Source organism: Hemicordylus capensis, chromosome 1, assembly GCF_027244095.1.
Source record: "Hemicordylus capensis ecotype Gifberg chromosome 1, rHemCap1.1.pri, whole genome shotgun sequence".
NCBI lineage: Eukaryota > Metazoa > Chordata > Lepidosauria > Squamata > Cordylidae > Hemicordylus > Hemicordylus capensis.
The window spans coordinates 101,134,209-101,151,875 of NC_069657.1; the positions used below are offsets into that span (position 1 = coordinate 101,134,209).

At 40.2% G+C, this 17,667-nt stretch overlaps 1 protein-coding gene across 4 annotated transcripts in view; it reads left to right on the plus strand.

Annotated features, from left to right (window-relative positions):
- Positions 1 to 17,667, plus strand: part of NAV2 (neuron navigator 2) — a 410,389-nt gene that overhangs the window by 217,249 nt on the left and 175,473 nt on the right. For all 4 annotated transcript variants that reach the window (XM_053286662.1, XM_053286663.1, XM_053286664.1 and 1 more), the window contains 3 exons: positions 2,722 to 2,834; positions 11,047 to 11,155; positions 13,235 to 13,624. In XM_053286662.1, the coding sequence (XP_053142637.1) occupies positions 2,722 to 2,834; positions 11,047 to 11,155; positions 13,235 to 13,624 (612 nt within the window). The remainder of the gene's footprint in view (positions 1 to 2,721; positions 2,835 to 11,046; positions 11,156 to 13,234; positions 13,625 to 17,667) is intronic.

Consider the following 17,667-nt stretch of genomic DNA (forward strand, 5'->3'; position numbering starts at 1 on the left):
CACCTTCATTATCATTGCTACTCGGAGTTTAGATAAAATTACTTCCTGTGGTGCTTGCTATCCTGTGGTAAAAGTATTGGCATGCAGTGGCTTATTATCCAACGGGGGCATATGTTGTCTATGCCAATGCAAACCTTTCTTTTCAGATGTTTGTATAAGCATTAAAAAAAAACCTCAGCCCAACTGCACGGTGAGCCACTGCACACAAATGGCTTCCTTATTATAGTAGCTGCCCCATGGTGGTCATGATATAGAAACCAGTCCAAGAGTTCAAAGTGAAATCGCAAATAAGTTAAAGATAAACACCAGTGAGTCAGACGTTGCTTTTTTTTAAATGGCAGATCTATTGCCATATTTAATTGTCATTACCAGAACTGTGGTTGTGGGGAAAGGTGATTCCAGCTGAAGAAATAGAACTTCTATGTTGAATGCAGCCGTTCCAGCTCCTTCTACTGCCTGTTCTTAGGATCAGGGCTGAGCCTAGGGCTGGGCGAGCCGGGCGGTTGCCTAGAGTGCCTACCTCAAGAGGGGACCAAACTAAGCTTGCAGAAGTCACACAACTTGGCAACACTGATAAACTAACCAGGGATGGGGTGAGGGCACTGGAGTCAGTCTTCAACTAGGGCACTGTCGATCCTAGGTCTGGCCCTGCTCCTGCTCATTGCTGTCTTCTCCAAGAATGATGGCCATCACAGTGCATCACAGTGCACAGTTCTATTTCACCCCTGCTTTGGGCAGGAGAAAGCATATATGAATCTCACTGTCTGCCAGTGAGTGAGCAAGGAAGATGTGGCCATCCATGTGGCAATTAAGGCTACAGACATGATTCTGGCTTGGGATGTGCACAAACCTGTTCGGAGGCCCTTTTATGGGCCTCCTAACAAGTTTGAACACTGGCCAGTTGGGAGGCTTGAAGGGGGGGTGCACTTACCCCTCCCTCTGCTTTCCCCCCACCGGCGCTCCATTTGTAAAGACCCTGTTGGGGTGGCAGCATACCTCCCTGATGCCCCGTCCCCTCCTTGGCTGGAAGTGGCCAGAAGTGCCGGGTACACATTGTGTACACTCGCACGCACACCTGGCACTTCTGGCCATTTCCAGCCAAGGAGGGGATGGGGCAGCAGGGAGGTATGCTGCCACCCCGATGGGGTCTTTACAGATGGAGCACCGGCAGGGGGAAAGCAGAGGGAGGGGTAAGTGCACCCTCCTCCACCCTTAAAGTTATCCCACCCCTGTCTTCGAACCTGCCAGTTTCATGCACATCCCTAATTCTAGCATGTTGCATGTGTACACAGCAGAGCAGGAGAGCAAGCTTTGGGCTCATGTGCTCTCAAATGCTGGGAATAAAAAGTGTCATACATACCCGAACTTGCAAGCATAAATTTGTGCATAACTATATTTGTCTAGTGCAATAAGGCATGGCTGAAAGTTCTACTTGTGTCAAGATAGGGTGCGTCTGAAACTCATACTTGTCACACATACAGTGTACATGCAACAACTGTGTGTGAACAAGTGAAGTGTGTGTATTAGTCTATAGTGTAGTCTGCAAAAATTAAATATGGAAATTAATATGAGCAAGAACCCATTAGTACCCAACAGTTCTCATTAAAGCCTTGATTCATAATCAGATTATTTTTTATCTGCCCTGTTTGCCAATGACTAGCAACCACTGCTCAGAATAAATGCACAGGATTAGAATCTTAATCCCAGTTTATGTATTGAGCCCGATGGCAGTAGAATAATATGGTGGAGTGGACATCATGAGCTCCTACTCCAGTGTAAACAGGAAGGGCTGTAGCTCAGTGGTAGACCACGTGAGACTTACCTGCAGAAAGTCCCTCATTCAGCCCCCAGATGCTTCAGCTGTTGAGAGTGTTGGAGAGCCTCTGCTAGTCAATGTAGACAGTACTGACATGCATGGATCAATGGTCTGACTCAGTATAAGGCAGCTTCATATATTCCTACCTGGGTCTTCTGCATGAGCACTCAGTCACATGGTTTGTGTTCTGTTTCCACTCTTTTTTGAGGAGAAAGATTTATGTGAACAGTGCCTCCATTGAACTGGGTGTTTTTATATGTGTGTGTGGGGGGGGGAGGCACAGTTCACACTGCAGACTTCCTATGTGGCAGAGAGAAGGGCCTCATGGTGCTCTTCCATCACGCTACTGAAATGCCACCCAGCTGAACATAGGAAGCATGAAGGGAAGGGAGGGCATGAAGCATGAAGGGAACCTTGACGGGAGAGGTGGGATACAAATAAGAAACTAAATAACAGGTGACACTAAAATCCTACAGTTCATTCCATAATATGAACCTCTGTGGTCATCAGTGATAGCTGGACCTGAAGCCACCAATAGAGGTGATTGACCACTGAAGGCTAGTCTTAACACTGAAGGTATTTGAAAGGCCTGTCTCAGGGCCTGTAAAGGCTGTATTTGACTGTGAATAGCCCCCCCCCCTTTTTTTTTTTTTTTACAGTTCAGTGCTTGTTTCCATTTCTAGGACACAGCTCAACATGGGAGTAATGAATTATGTAAAGTCAGTCTGCTAGTATATCCTGGGGAGAGGACACAATGCTATATGGCGAGTGTAGTTGTACTGGTGCTGGAATTCTTTTTGGTATCGTGAATGACTACTCTCTTTCTTTCTTTCTTTCTTTCTTTCTTTCTTTCTTTCTTTCTTTCTTTCTTTCTTTCTTTCTTTCTTTCTTTCTTTGCACTTAAGATCACAGACAGACAATGAAGGGAATGTAGCAGCTGAGCCCAGCACTGGAGGAGTGAGCATGGATTCTGCTCCTTACACGAAAACTGGACAGCCTATTCTAGAAGATCTTTCTGGTAAGACTTGGGATTCATTGTTTGACACTGTTAATACTGTATAAAGGAATAAATGATGGGGTTAAGAAAGTTTCAGCAGCTACTGCTATCTTCCACTGTGAAGTGAAGATTAGTGGTTGCGTTTCTTCTTGGTGGTTCATTTTTGTGACTCAGTACAGCAGATGTGTTCAGTGGCTTCATTTCTGATGCTAGTAGTGCTCAAAATCTTATTAAATGAGGCCTAAAAACCAAGCATTATTTTCCAGGTTTGATTGCTGTTCTTCAAGGTCTTTTGTCAGTTTTTTCCAGCAAAGACTTTGGTTTTATGTCTAACTTGAGGAAATGCCAACTTGTACTTTGATTGAATCTCATTTTCAGTAAGTTGTGTGTCTTTGATTTTAAAATATTTAGACTTCTGAGTTTTAGTCTTGCTAAATTTAGCAGCTTAAAATGTTTTAAAATCTTTGAACCTGGGACACTGCTGTAAACATTGGCTAAACCCTATTTATTTATTTACAAGTGGAAATTTCTCTTTTATTTAAAGTTAGAATGCTACATATTTTTGGTTTCTCTACAATAATTCAGAGGCATAAGTTTTGGGTGGAATATAAATATGTTAAATAAATAAATAAATCCTTTGAAGGTCTGGTATCATGAAGGAGATTTGAAGCAAGTATATACATGTGCATACAAACTTTGAAACTAGTTAACTGTTAGTCTTGTAAGTATAAAATAAGTTATTAACTAGTTTCAAAGTTTGAATGGGTTTTGGCACATTAGTACAGACCACTGCTGTTGGAAGTATAGTAGTGCTACTATGTATACTAATGTGCCAAATCAGTCATTTAGTATTGTGCAAACAAACTGTAAGTTATCTGAATGTCCTCTTCATGGGCGTGCTAGAAGGTGTAGGGAAAGTATGTATTATTTTAATCCCATCCCTGCCACCCCAGCTAACTAAGTCAGCTTATTCAAACTAGAACCTATCTATTGAATCAGAGTAACAATTTTATGTACATTCTAGATTTCATGTTGCCACGAGAAACAGTTGACAATAACAACTCTCATAAGAATAAGCCCTGATTGATTATACCAAAGGTCCATTTAGTCCTGCAAGCATGGCATGAAGGCAACTCTTCACTCACTGTTTGCCACCCTGTAACTGGCATTCAGTGGCATATTGCCTCTGACCATGGAGTTATGGAGTGGGTAGATCTATTCTCCTTTGATTTGTTATACCTAACATATACTGAAAGATCTTGAAGTTGTATAATCCCACTTTAAAGCTATCTAAACTAATGACCATCAGCACATCTTGGGGCAGTGAATTCATTCTCCAGTTTTTCCATATAATACCATATAAACCCCAAATGTCTTGGCATTTCTTTCCGGGGGAAGATGCTCCAACAACCTTGATCATTTTGATTGGCTTTCTCTATAATTTTCTGGCGGTGTGATTTTGTTTTTGTTTTTTGAGAGGGGTATTCAGAACTGTCCATAGTGATAGTGTTCCAAACCTGGTTACATCATAGATTATATAATCTAATTATGATACAGGCAGTTTTATTTTCAATTCCTTTCCTAATAATCCCTAATGTGGAATTCATCTCTTTTGCTGCCAAAACACAATGGCCAACATTCAAACTGCTGAAGTGGTGTTGCACCTATAGCTGTGTACACACTATAGAGGACAGCAATTTCTGTTGATCTCTCATTCCTCTGAAGCCTTCTGTGATTCTTGAAAGTATTCCCTGAGGGCTGCATGACCCTCAGGACATGTTTTTGGGAGTCATAGTCAACTTCAGAGGCAAGATCAATTACAGTCATGCCACTTCATAGCATTAATGTAGTACTGTTGCGCCAGCACTTCCATTGTCTGGATGTGGGCCACTGAGTTAGCCAAGTTAATGTCCTTGCATACATCTCTTTGTATTTACACACACCACATTTGCCATTTTATTGCCATTTACCCAGACTAGAGAAACTCTTTTGGAAAACTTCGGGTTCACTTGAGTTTTCTTCATCCTGACTAATTTGGAGCAATCTCCAACTTTCCTGGATACTGTAGCATTATAGGAAGGCTTCCTTATTGTTCATGCCTGAGTACTCATAAATAAGTTAAATAATATCACTTGCCTGTAAAATCCTTGAGAACACCCAGTGATTACTTCTCTCTATTGCAAGAACTATGTACTGCTTCCTGCTCTTTAACAAGTTGTTTATCTATGAGAGGATCCATCCTTGTACCCCATGTCTACTAAGTTTGACGTGGGATCTTCAGTACTTAGCAGAGACACTGTCAGAAGTATTTTGGAAGTCTACTGGAAGTCAACCAGAACATTCCTATCTACTTGCTTATTGACATTCTCAAAGTACTTCACTTTCCAGAAACTATGCTCATTCTTCCTCAGCAAGGCTTGTCCTTCTCTGTGTTAAATAAGCTGTAATAATCTTTTCACTAACTGATTATTGCAGCACAGTAGGCTGCAGTTTCCCAACTCTGCCTTGGATTTTTTTTAAAATTGGTATCATACTAGCTATGTTCCAATCTTCTGACAAGGAGGCTGAATTTAATGATACTTTGACTATTTTTGGCAGAATATCAACCATGTCACATTCAAGTTCTTTAAAAATATTTGGATATACAGTACACCATTAAGCAGCTTTTTAAAATGTGTCAATTAGCTTGCCATAGAAATTACTCTCTTTCTCAGTTCTAATTGATTTAGACTTTGTGCTGTCCCCCACAAAGGTCTTCAGATGTGGTATACTGTATGTCCAACATCTTCTTCAGCGAAGCAAACTCAACTAATTCATTCAACTTTTCTGTAAAACTTTCCTTTAGCACAACTTAATCTTTAGCACACCTCCTTCCTTTTTGATTTCTTGTTTATTATATGTGAAGAAATGTGTATTAGTTTTCTTAAGATTTTTACCAATATGCTCTTCACTGGAGTTTAAAGTCCATGCCTGAGTATCATTCAATATTTTCTTATTTAGGCTGCCCTTTGGTGACTAGAAAAGTTGGAGAAATCTAAGGGTTTAGATTTATTCTCTTTATTTTGCTTGGTACTAACTTTGTTCTCACATACATTTTTAAACTGTTAAACACTCCACACTTTAGATGTGGTGAATTGGTCAGTTGAGGAGACTGACCTTCCAATTAAGTATATGGTTCTGCTCTTTGGGCTGCTCCTAATACTCCCCTTTTAACAAAAAGCACCAGAGTGCACATATAGAAATGTACACCCAGTTCTTTTGTAGTAGAAGATCCGGCAAGTCTCCAAACATTTAGATGTTCTGAGTTACACATCTACTAAAAGTAAATAATAGCTAACTCTGAGTGGTCTTTTGTCTTTAGGTAAGATGCTGTTTAAATAAAAAAAATGGAAATGTTATCTTTTAGCACACTGGAATTTGTGATCCATCAACATGTAAAAAAGCGGGACAGATTAACTACCTGCATAAAGGTAGATGGTTAGTGCAATTTGGTAGACAGTATTTTTTTTAAAACAGTAGAGCCATTAACAAAACATTTATGGACACAGGAGGAAGCATTAAAAGGGAATAAATGAAACTGAGTCCATACAGAAAACCCCTGCTACCCTAAGACAAGCACTCTCATCTCATCTTGGGTAGCCATATCAAGCTTTATCCAGCTTAAAGAACACAACAAACGATTTTCCCCCTTTTAATCTATGATACAATCTATGACTTCTGCCTTGAAATATATATATATATATATATATATATATATATATATAAATTTATTTATATAAATTCTATTTATAAAATTTATTTATATATAAATTTATTTATATATATAAAAGTGAAGAAAAAATTGAAAGTTTTTCACCATCAAGTAGCCCTGTGTGCTACCTTGATTAAGTGCTGTCAAGTCGATATAGACTCTTAGAGACCACATAAATAGATTCTCTCCAGGATGATCAGTCTTCAATTTGGCTTTTTAGGTCCCTCAGGGGTGCATTCATTGCTGTCATAATCACGTCCATCCACCTTGCTGCTGGTTGTCTTCTTCTTCTCTTTCCTTTAACCTTTCCCAGCATTATGGACTTTTCAAGGGAGCTGGGTTTTCTCATAATGTGTCTGAAGTATGATAATTTGAGCCTGGTCATTTGTGCCTCGATTAAAAATTCTGGATTGATTAGTTCTATGATCAAACTTTTTGTTTTCCTGGCTGTCAATGGTATCCTCAAAAGTCTTCTCCAGCACCAGAGTTCAAAAGCGTCAATGTTTTTTCTATCTTGTTTATTCAAAGTCCAGCTTTCACATCTATAGAGTGTCACAGGTAAAACCATTGTCCTAACGATTCTAATCTTTGTAGGTGTAGACACGTCACGGCATCTAAATATCCTTTCCAAGGCCTTCATTGCAACCCTACCAAGTGCTAGTCTGTGGTGTATTTCTTGACTGCTGGATCTTTTACTGTTGATGGTCAATCCTAAAAGCCAGAAGCTTTCCACCACTTCAAAGTCTTCATTATCAATGTTGAGGCTGTTCACTGTACCCGTTGTCATTAGTTTAGTCTTCTTTACATTTAGTCATAGTCCCATTTTTCCACTGTGCTCCTTGACTTTCATTACTAGAGCTTGCAGATCATCCACATTCTCAGCTATCAGAGTGGTGTCATCACCTTAGTGCAGGTTTCTTCCTTCAACTTTAAAACCACACTCATCTTCTTCCAATCCAGCTTTTCTCAGTATATGTTCAGCATATAAGTTGAAAAAATAAGGAGAAAGTATACAGCTTGTTCTGTCTGGACTGTGGCTTCCTGTCCTGTGTATAGGTTTCTCATGAGAACAATGAGATGTTCTGGGATGCCCATTTTCCTAAGGCTATTCCACAACTTGACATGGTCGACACAATCGAAGGCTCTTCTGTAATCAATAAAGCACATATTGACTTCTTTTTGGTATTCTTTGGTTTTCTCAATTATCCAGTGGGGCACCTTAAAGATTTAGCAATAGCAATAGCACTTATGTTTATATACCGCTCTATAGCCGGAGCATTTACCTTAATGACTTGAGTGTTCAAGTCTGTGCAGAGTTTGCCTTATAATGTCCTTAATAATGGTAATGGCTGATTTGTTCCTCTTTTCATAGCATGCTGGAAACAATACTATTATTATTGCTGATATTTATATTTCACTTTCAACAAAAGTTCACAAAGCAATGTACAGAGAAAAAGAAATGAGAATATAGTTCTCTACCTCAAAGGGGCTCACAATCTGAAAAGAAACACAAGAGGGCTATATGTAGGCCCTCAAGGTTTTAATCTTAAATGCTCTGATTATCTAGATAACATTTTAGTATCTAAATTTAGGAGAGCATTGACCCTGGCCCGTCTCAATGTACTTCCTACTGTGGTCTTGGAGGGAAAATACAAATACCTTATGTGGCGCGCCTTTGCTCCTGTGGTGCAGGTGAAATAGAGACTACTGCCCATGTAATTCTGTATTGTGAATTTTATAGGGATAGTCGTTCTAAGTTTATTTTACCTTTGCTAAAGAATTGTCCTGGCCACACAGATCATTTCTTGGACTATCTGCTGTCCAATTTTGAACCTGGGATGTCTGTTAATGTGGCCAAATTTTGTTTTACTGTATGTGAGCTTCATAAAGCCTGTATTACTTAATCAAATATTTTGTAAAATGTAAAGATTAGCTGGTCTGTGACCAAAATAAACTTTATCTATCTATCTACAAAGTAGACATCAGCAATAGCCACTGGAAAGATGCTGTACTGGGGTTGAATAGAGACAATTACTCCTCTCCTGCTATATAAAAGAAAATTATACTTTTTAAATGCCTCTTTGTTCAATTAGCAGGGGCAAGGGCTGGTTTAGAGGACATGTGGAACCACAGTTAAAGCCTGATTCTGCTCAATGTCCTTGAACCTCAGCAGCACGCAATCCCCCTTTTCTTGCCTGTGCGAGCCCAGAAGAATTCTACTTTCAGTTTAGGTTAGAAGCAAGCCAAGATCAGCCCTTATGACAAATCTCGGTTTATTTTTTACCTACTTACTTGAAAATGTGAAGCCATGTTTTGAAGTGGATTCCACAACTAGGTTTATTTTAGGGAAGTTAGACTAAACCAAGATTGGTTCAGACATCACAACTGATCTTGGTTTGTTTCCAGCCTAGAGTCCCTGTTTTCTAGTTTAACAGATCTTGGGTCAGTTCTAATATTTCAAAGAGGTATTCGAACCACACACATAGAGGGCAGTTTGGCTGACACCCCCGCCCCTGTACAATTGGTTGTCAGAATGCTGGGGCTGGGAGTTTTGCACACCCCCATCTGTCACATTGTGATAATGTATTATCTGAACTGGTCAGATGATGATCATTCTTGGCTATAAACATGCATTTTGAATGTTGAAAGCTTTTGCCAATGCATATGTTTTTGTCGTGAAGTGTTTAATAAACATGATTCTATTAAATGGGTTGAGAAAATCTGGCATACTGCCCTGATGACAAAATTGACATACCAGAAGAAACTGCTAGAAGGGCATGGGCAGGACAGATTCCTATGGAGATGGAGCCTACTTATAGGCTATTGAAATAACATCATGCAGAATGAAGATTCTGTGCCCTCAAAGCTTTCCTTTCTTTAGAGGGTATAAAGAAGTTTAAGAGACTGTGAAAGTTTGGAAGTATAAAATTTTAAATGAACTTTTAATCTTATAATTTGTAATTTTGGCTTAATTCTGTGCAATTTGTAATTGTATTGAGAAACCATGTGTAACACTGTGATATATTTTATAATTAATAAACTTTATTAAAGAATAATAATATTGTTTATAGAAAGCTGTTCCTTTGGGAACAGAGTCTTATTTTTAAAATGGTAAATGGTACTTCTTGAGGAACTAAAAGTGGAGGTAAAAACCCAGGTACAAACTCATAATCCTCTTCAAGTAGATAGATATTTTATTTACAGCCAATGGCCAAAACAAAACAACAACACAAAGAATAAATTCCAGCATTCATCATTAACTCAGTCATTAACTTTAGCATCAATCAATGAACTACGAATTATAATGGCGATGTAACAAAATTTTGCTACAACATGAGAGATGCAAAGTACATTATCTTCAAGTAAAAATTTCACCAGAAAATTATCTGATTGATGTTGTACCTCTTCAAGTGTATACTAACCCCAGGAATCTCTGGTACCGAAGACAATCCATGCTGATAATATTTGATTTTTTTTTATATATCCAAAATGCATTTGGTCCCATTAAAAAAAAAACAACAACAATCCTCGAGACTGCTTCACAGCAAAACACAATAATTTACAACCCCTATAAAAATAAAACAATCAGTGAGACCCGGTTTAGGGCGCTGAGCAGGCTAAGCCCACTCTCCCCGTTCATGAGCGGGCAGGGAGCCCTGGGTGGCTGGATCGGCCGCCCACACGATTTTGGCTCCGAGACGGAGCTGATGGGGGCTGGGGAGCTTGGGGGCTGCGCGACCCCCGGAAGCCCCAGTATGCCCTGCGCAAGTGCGTAGGGCATACTGTGGAGACCCCTGAGCCGGGAGGCTGCTTTTAAGCCTCCCGGCTGGGGGTCTACTCATGAGTAGCCACGGCGCAGAGCCACGCTACGGCTACTCACGAGAGATAGCCCAGGTTTGCGGAGCACTCGCTCCACAAACCCGGGCTAAGGGGCAGGCTACAGGAGCGGGTTAGCTGCTCCAGAACCACCGGGCTTGGCTGCGAGCCCAGTGGTTCTTACAGTCACAAAAATCGGGCTAGGATTTGCCTAGCCCGATTTTTGTGATCGTAAGAATAGCCCCAATAAGTGCTTAATCTCCAGAGCTAAAGTATCAAAACACAACACATGTGTCCCCCTACCCACCACCATTCCCACATACGTATATACTAATTAAAAGCAAGGCGGAACAATATATGACTGGGAAACAAAAATTTATGTCAGTAACAAGCGTAGTACAATATTTTAGTACTTAAAAAGTTTGAATGTATTTACTGTCCATAGAAAGCTCATAGCAGTGAAGTTAATAATGTAGCACTGTGCCTTACTGTGGCCAAGGCAATGGTAAGCACTATCTAATAAAAAAATCAATGTGATATTTGGTTCACACTGTATAATGTAAGACACAGAAGTTGTATTTGATTTGGAGCTTTGAACAAGATCTGTGCAACTCTTTCTGTTGGTAGTAAAGTCACTTTTTGACTAAAAATTACACTCTTCTATAGGGGAAGATCCAGAAACTCGCCGACTGCGAACTGTCAAGAATATAGCTGATCTTCGACAAAACTTAGAAGAAACCATGTCTAGCTTACGAGGAACCCAGGTTTCTCACAGGTAGTAGCTTCTTTATTTGAACAGGGAAAGAACTGTATGTGCTTATTTTGCCTGTATTTGATTCTGGCTCTTTTTGCCCCTAAGAAATGATTAAATGTGGGCATGGCAAATGCGACTTGTATTTTATTCTTTTTAGCTGAAATCCCAGATTCAATTATATCTTGTTAGGATATTACTGAGATTGATGTACAATAAGTTTTGGTAGTGGAGGAAACCAGCGACAGGGCTGTATATAGAAGCCTACCCTTGAAGAAAGTCTTGTTAAATTTTTTAGGTGATGTTTGAATTTAACTGTGCAAAGGTTACCATTTAAAATGTTACTTAGGTTTACTCATGAGAGTTGAATGCATTTTTAACCAGATCTATAATATTGTGTTTAAACAAGCACCTGAACTATGTTTGACCTGTTTGATAAGGCACATAACTTGAATTCCTACCTGGTCTTTGGACATACAATGCTTTATAACTTTATTAGTGATATACTCAGGTACGATTTTTGAAAACACAGCAGCATTTAAGAATCCTCTAGTAACATTTCGGAGACACAAACAAAAAGCCTGTTGTTACATTTTGGCATACAATGAGATTGCTGTTTGAAGTGTTAGCAAAACCCTGTGGAGGGAATATGACTTGCCACCACATGAAAGACCTAGTTTGACTTAACTATGATATTATTGGATTCCAGTCAGAATCATGCCCTTAATGAATTCACCATTTGAAAGTTTGCCTCGCAAATTTGATTAATTCACTTGCAAGCTTCCAAAACATCAGTTTTACTTTTCTAATTTTAATTAATGTGATGGATCAGTGTCATTAATTGACAGTTACAATGGAGTCTTTAGACCTACTTAGAGTTCTGTGACAGCCTTAATGAAACCATTTTGTGTGGTTTAATCTATTGTTTGTTATTTAGCTAGGAAGTAAATTAAACCGTACACATAAAATCATGAAGATTGTTTTCTGGAGAGAAGGCATGATACAATCATGTGGCAAATCATGAGATTGATGTTTTTGGGGGGAAATGATAAAGTGCATGCTTTGCATGCAGAACATCCCAGGTTCAATCCCTGACATCTCTAGCTGGAAGGATCTCTGAAAGGATCTGAAAGCAGGAAAGAAAGAAATCTAGCTGAGATGGAGAGTCACCATTAATTCGAGTGAACAGTACTGGTCTAGTTGGACCAATGGTCTGAGTCAGCTTTGGACTGCTTCACATGTTCTTATGGATAATGGTAATGGTGGTAGTGGGACATTCATGTCAATACCGGTCTTCCTACTTTCCAGTGATACTACTTTATCCATGTTAAATCATGTTAACCAGCTCTGCTTAAGTTGAAATGATGTGCCCATCACACAGCATCATAGACAAGGCCCTCTTTTGTAGATGGCTAGAATCATGGAAACTTCCATCCATTTTGAGCATGACAGCCCTTCCTACAATGTAGTATGGTTATAGATGTATTGCACAACTTCAGTGAGATTTGTTCTGAAAAAACTGTGGGGCTATGTGCCTTAGACCTCAGTTTCTTGAACGTGAGGCCTCATTCATGATGCATTGTAATATGATCATATCATACCACAGGTTATCAGGTGCTCTTGTTGAAGCTGCTGGCTGACATCCAAATGTAGATGGTGCTAACCTCCACCACCACTCGCAGCAAAGTTAAAGTGTTCTTATACTTTTGCATAAGAGGGCAAATATTTTGAGGAGCTCATCTGCACTCCAGAAGTCTTCCGTAGACTGGAAACATGTTGTTTGACTGTCAGTGATGCATTTTGTCTAAGGAGCACTTCCAGAGCATGGGTGAACTCCTCAAAGTACTTGTGCTTTTGCAGAAAAGTGAAGCAGTGGAGAGATGAGAACAGGCCACGTTAGGCTGTTCTGGATGCCAGCCATTGTCTGTTTTGCCCAGAGTTCTCAATAATGCACTTCCCCCTCAAGTTTTTTTATTTGCAATACTGAAAATCTCTTTGCTACTCACTAGATACCTAAAGATTACTTACTTTATTATTAAAGTGCTTTAGATGGTTTCCCAGCTTCTGCTGAAATCTAATTAAGCTCACTTTTATTCTTTCAAGCACACTGGAGACCACCTTTGATACCAATGTCACCACTGAAATAAGCGGCCGCAGTATTCTCAGCTTGACGGGAAGGCCGACACCCTTATCTTGGAGACTTGGGCAGTCCAGTCCCCGTCTTCAGGCAGGCGATGCTCCATCAGTGGGTAATGGATATCCTCCAAGAGCCAACGCCAGCCGGTTTATCAATGCAGAATCTGGGCGTTACATGTATTCAGCGCCTTTGAGAAGACAGCTAGCATCTCGGGGCAGTAATGCTTGTCATGTGGACATCTCAGACAAAGGAGGCGATGAAATAGATCTTGAAGGCATTAACATGGATGCCACAGGCTATATGAGTGATGGCGATGTTCTGGGCAAGAATATAAGGACTGATGACATTACAAGCGGGTAAGTACATTTAAGACTGATAATATTTATAAATTTATTCCCTGCCAAGATTGAATCCTAGTGCTGCTCACAACAACAAAAATTAACCACAACAGTTCAGTCTATAAGGATACATGGGTGTGGGTATAGCAGTTTATTCTCCAGGTTCCAGACTTTTCCCTACAAAAGGAACTGCAGCTGGTTATGAAGACAGTATATCAAGGCTAATACATTTCCACACTGTACTCTGCTTTAAGTGTTTAACACAGCCATAGTTTGTCTCTCTGCTGTTAAATTTGATATTATTAGAGTTTTCACAAACATGGATTTTGTACCTGTTGAATCCTTACTGCAGAGAAATTTTGTAAAGAGAGCTCTATTAGGAGCAAAGTTGTCCTGTAGTCTCTGATGGAATCCAGAAACTGGTCAGTTGAATAATTACCTAATGGCGCAGTGGAGAAGTAACTTGCCTAGGGAGCAAGAGGTTGCTGGTTCCAATCCCCGCTGATATATTTCCCAGACTATAGGAAACCCCTGTATCGGGCAGCAGCAATATAGGAAGATGCTGAAAGGCATCATCTCATACTGCATTGGAGATGGCAGTGGTAAACCCCTCCTGTATTCTACCAAAGAAAACCACATCGCTTTGTGGTTGCCAGGAGTCGACACTGACTCAATGGCACAACTTTATTTTCCTTGACTGTGCCCCTGTTTCCTGAGGCTAGTGCTAGTTATGGGTGTGCACAGAACCGATTCTGATGCTTCGGTATGAATTTGAGCCGGATCGTGAGCCAGTTCAAGTCGAAACAGCCCCCGGTTCAGTCCAGGGGTTGAACCAGGCTGAACTGGTTCACAATTGGTTTGATTCAGCTCGAAGGGCATGCTTGTAAAGGAAATCTGGTGAAGATTCCCCGTTACAAGCAAGTGGGGGAACCCTGCCTGGCTTTGGGGAAAAAGATCCTAATGGGGGGTGGCGATAGGGCACCTCATCCTCTGAGGCGGACTCGGTGCAGTTCCTCTGAACTCCATACTGGGTCCAGAGCTCTAGCGCGGCCTGCTCCTGGGTTCCGCGCATGCATGGAAGCTGGAACTGGGCTGTGCTGGACCTGGTTTGGAGGAGTCACGCCACTTCCTCCTCCGATGAGGTGCCCTCTCACCGGCCCGCATAAAAAATTTTTTTAAAGCAGGCAGGTTTCCCTCTTGGCTTATAAAGGGGAATTTGCACTGGTTTCCCCTTTACAAGCATGCCCCTCGAACTGCTGGAGCTGGTTCGGCTCAAATTCAGATCATCGCACTTTTGGGGGGTCCAGTCCGGTTCAGGTCAGAACCGGTTTAACTGGCCCAGTTCTATTCGAACCAGGTTCAAATAGAACCAGTTCTGCACACCCCTAGTGCCAGTTCGACAACGATTCCACTGAAGGGCCTACACATACATCTCTCTCAACCTCCTTCAGTGTTAGGGAATGTGGCCCTGTAGTGCTACTGAGCTATAGGCCTGGTTCAGAAATAACACTAAATTGGGGTTTAGCAATATATGCATGAACAGGCCTGAGCATGTGTTCTGCACATGCATCCTTGGTTTCTATCTTCATGACTCTCTAGTTCATAATTCAGGCAGAAAGATACCAAAGGTTGGCTGCTAAACAAATCTTCATTCATATGTGCCATTTCAAAAGATCGGGGTTGTGTCACAGTATTTTCAAAATGTACAGTGTATAAGAAACCCATACTCCTCCTGTGCCAATCCATGTGACAATGTCATCATATACACATTCAGTTCAGTATTAATATCTTTAAAATCCATTGGGGGCTACATGGTCAGCCACCAAATGATGAATGAGTGCATGGTGTCTGAGTTACTGCACCAGTACAATGTCTTTGTGTAAGGCCAAGCAAAGAATTACTGTGCCTGTGCCCACAAGGGGGTGCACATTTCAACTGTTGATGTAGCAAGAACTTTCTCATTTTAAAATCCAGACCAGACATTTCCAGTTAAATACAGGAAATTATCACTGTGGCATTTCATATGCAGCCTATAGGCCATCAGTGAAACATTTTGTCAGGTAAGTTGATATTATGGTGTGTGCCTAAATTATTTTTTCTAAAGTAAAATAATTACCAATCAGAAAACAACAGTTTTATGTGTGGTGTATATAAGGTCTCGCCTATGGTAGCCTGTTCTTTTCTGAGCACTGTACTGGAGATGAAATACGTGGCTAAAAGATGTAAAACCAAAATGCCACAATGTATTTACAAAAATACTTTTATGAGAAGAAATTAACTTATGACATCAATAAAGGCATTTATTGGACTGACTTAAATTCCTGCAAACGTTAAATTAAATGAGGTTCCTTCTAACCTCACGTTAGAAGTGTATATGTTTGATTGAAGAAACAGTTTAAATATTACAGTATAGGTAGCTCAAGTGAGGGATACAGGCTATGTAGAAAGGCTGAAATCCTTCATGATTTCAGCCTCCTCTCAGGTAAATCTGTTTCCTGACAATCACATATATGGCAATCAACTAGACCCAGCAAATGAAGACCCATTGTGGTCACATGTTGTCATATTGATTCTAACATGTAAGTTCCCTGGTTGTTGACATGTGCCAATTCCATACATTTGTACATTGCTGCATGTTCTCAAAAATAAACCGTGCTGTGAAAAGGGTTAAACATCTTTCCCTAGTTTACATACAAACACAGTTGCTTTGCTCTAAGAACAATTCCTCAGTTGAGATCAGAGTGTTGATCCCTTAGTGTCTCCTCTAGATTCTCACTTAAATCCTTTTTGGGGACCAAGAATGTGAGGCTGTTTTCAAGAAAACATATTACTAGCCTGTCCCATGTTTCCACAAATAAGATATTGTGTGATTTTATTTTGCAATATTATTGTACTAATATATAAAAGGCAAAGTGACCTTCAGTCGAAACCGCACTTGAAATGATTTTTTCCCCTGAGAGTGTTAAAAAAATAAAAAAGGTTTGAAAACCTTTTGATCAAAGGAATACTCTCAGTCAAGAAACTATATACATTTCATTACATTGGAAACATGCGGATAGGCATTGAGAAACAGCTTTGACTTCTGAAAAAGTCTAGTACATGAAATTGATTGAAAAGGCAGGGACAAATTTTCACTGTGAAATAGTTGTTCATATGAAGACATGAGGTGTGAAGACAAACTGTGCATCACTTTTGTGCTAGCCCTTTGAATATCCTGCAGAAGTAATGTTTTCCAGTTATGAAATTCCTCCTGCATGTAACAGGAATCTTCAAATGCAGTGTGCATAGGTTTTGCTCTTAAAGATGGTGCACTCCGTTGTGTGCCTCCAAAAACTACTCAAAAACTAGTTCTGGTAATGAGAGATTTACTGGAGTAATGAGGATAAAATATTGATGTGAATCCAGATTTCTGGAATACTTAAAGAAAATCTCAGTTTCTCAGAGCATGTTTAGGCAAGTATAAGTGGGAGTGAGGTGTAACGGTTGCATTTCTGAAGAAGCATTATATGACCTGCCAAGAATATGCCATGCAATTTCGCCTCTCAGACAAGAGTTCCGCACACACGAAATGTGGCCCGCTCTGACATTTAGCCCTATGCACATATTGTATTAAAATGTACATACAATCTGTATATTGTCTGCACATGTTATTATTCAGACATTATGTTGAATGCAAGTAAAATAGTACACTTCTTGTCTGCACCTTGCTTTTGAGGGAGCCTGCTCCCAGGTTCACTTTTAAAATAAATGCATGTTCAAACAAAAATATGAGTAAGCATACAGAAACGTGTGCACACATGCAGCATAGTCTCTGAATAGGCCCTCTTTGTTGTCTCGAAACTACAAACACTTCCAGCCTGCCATTTTGCACGTTACAACGTTGTAACATTTGGTAGTTGTGTTTCCAGAGGCACAATGGCCTAGTACAGTGTGGAGCTCTAGAAAAGGGGTCTGATGAGATGAAGCTTGCCTGATCATCTGTCATCTGATCTTTCTGACTCCAGTGCTCTTCTGAATATCAGTGAATGACTTTGGCGGGGTGGTAGGTTGTGTGTGTGTGA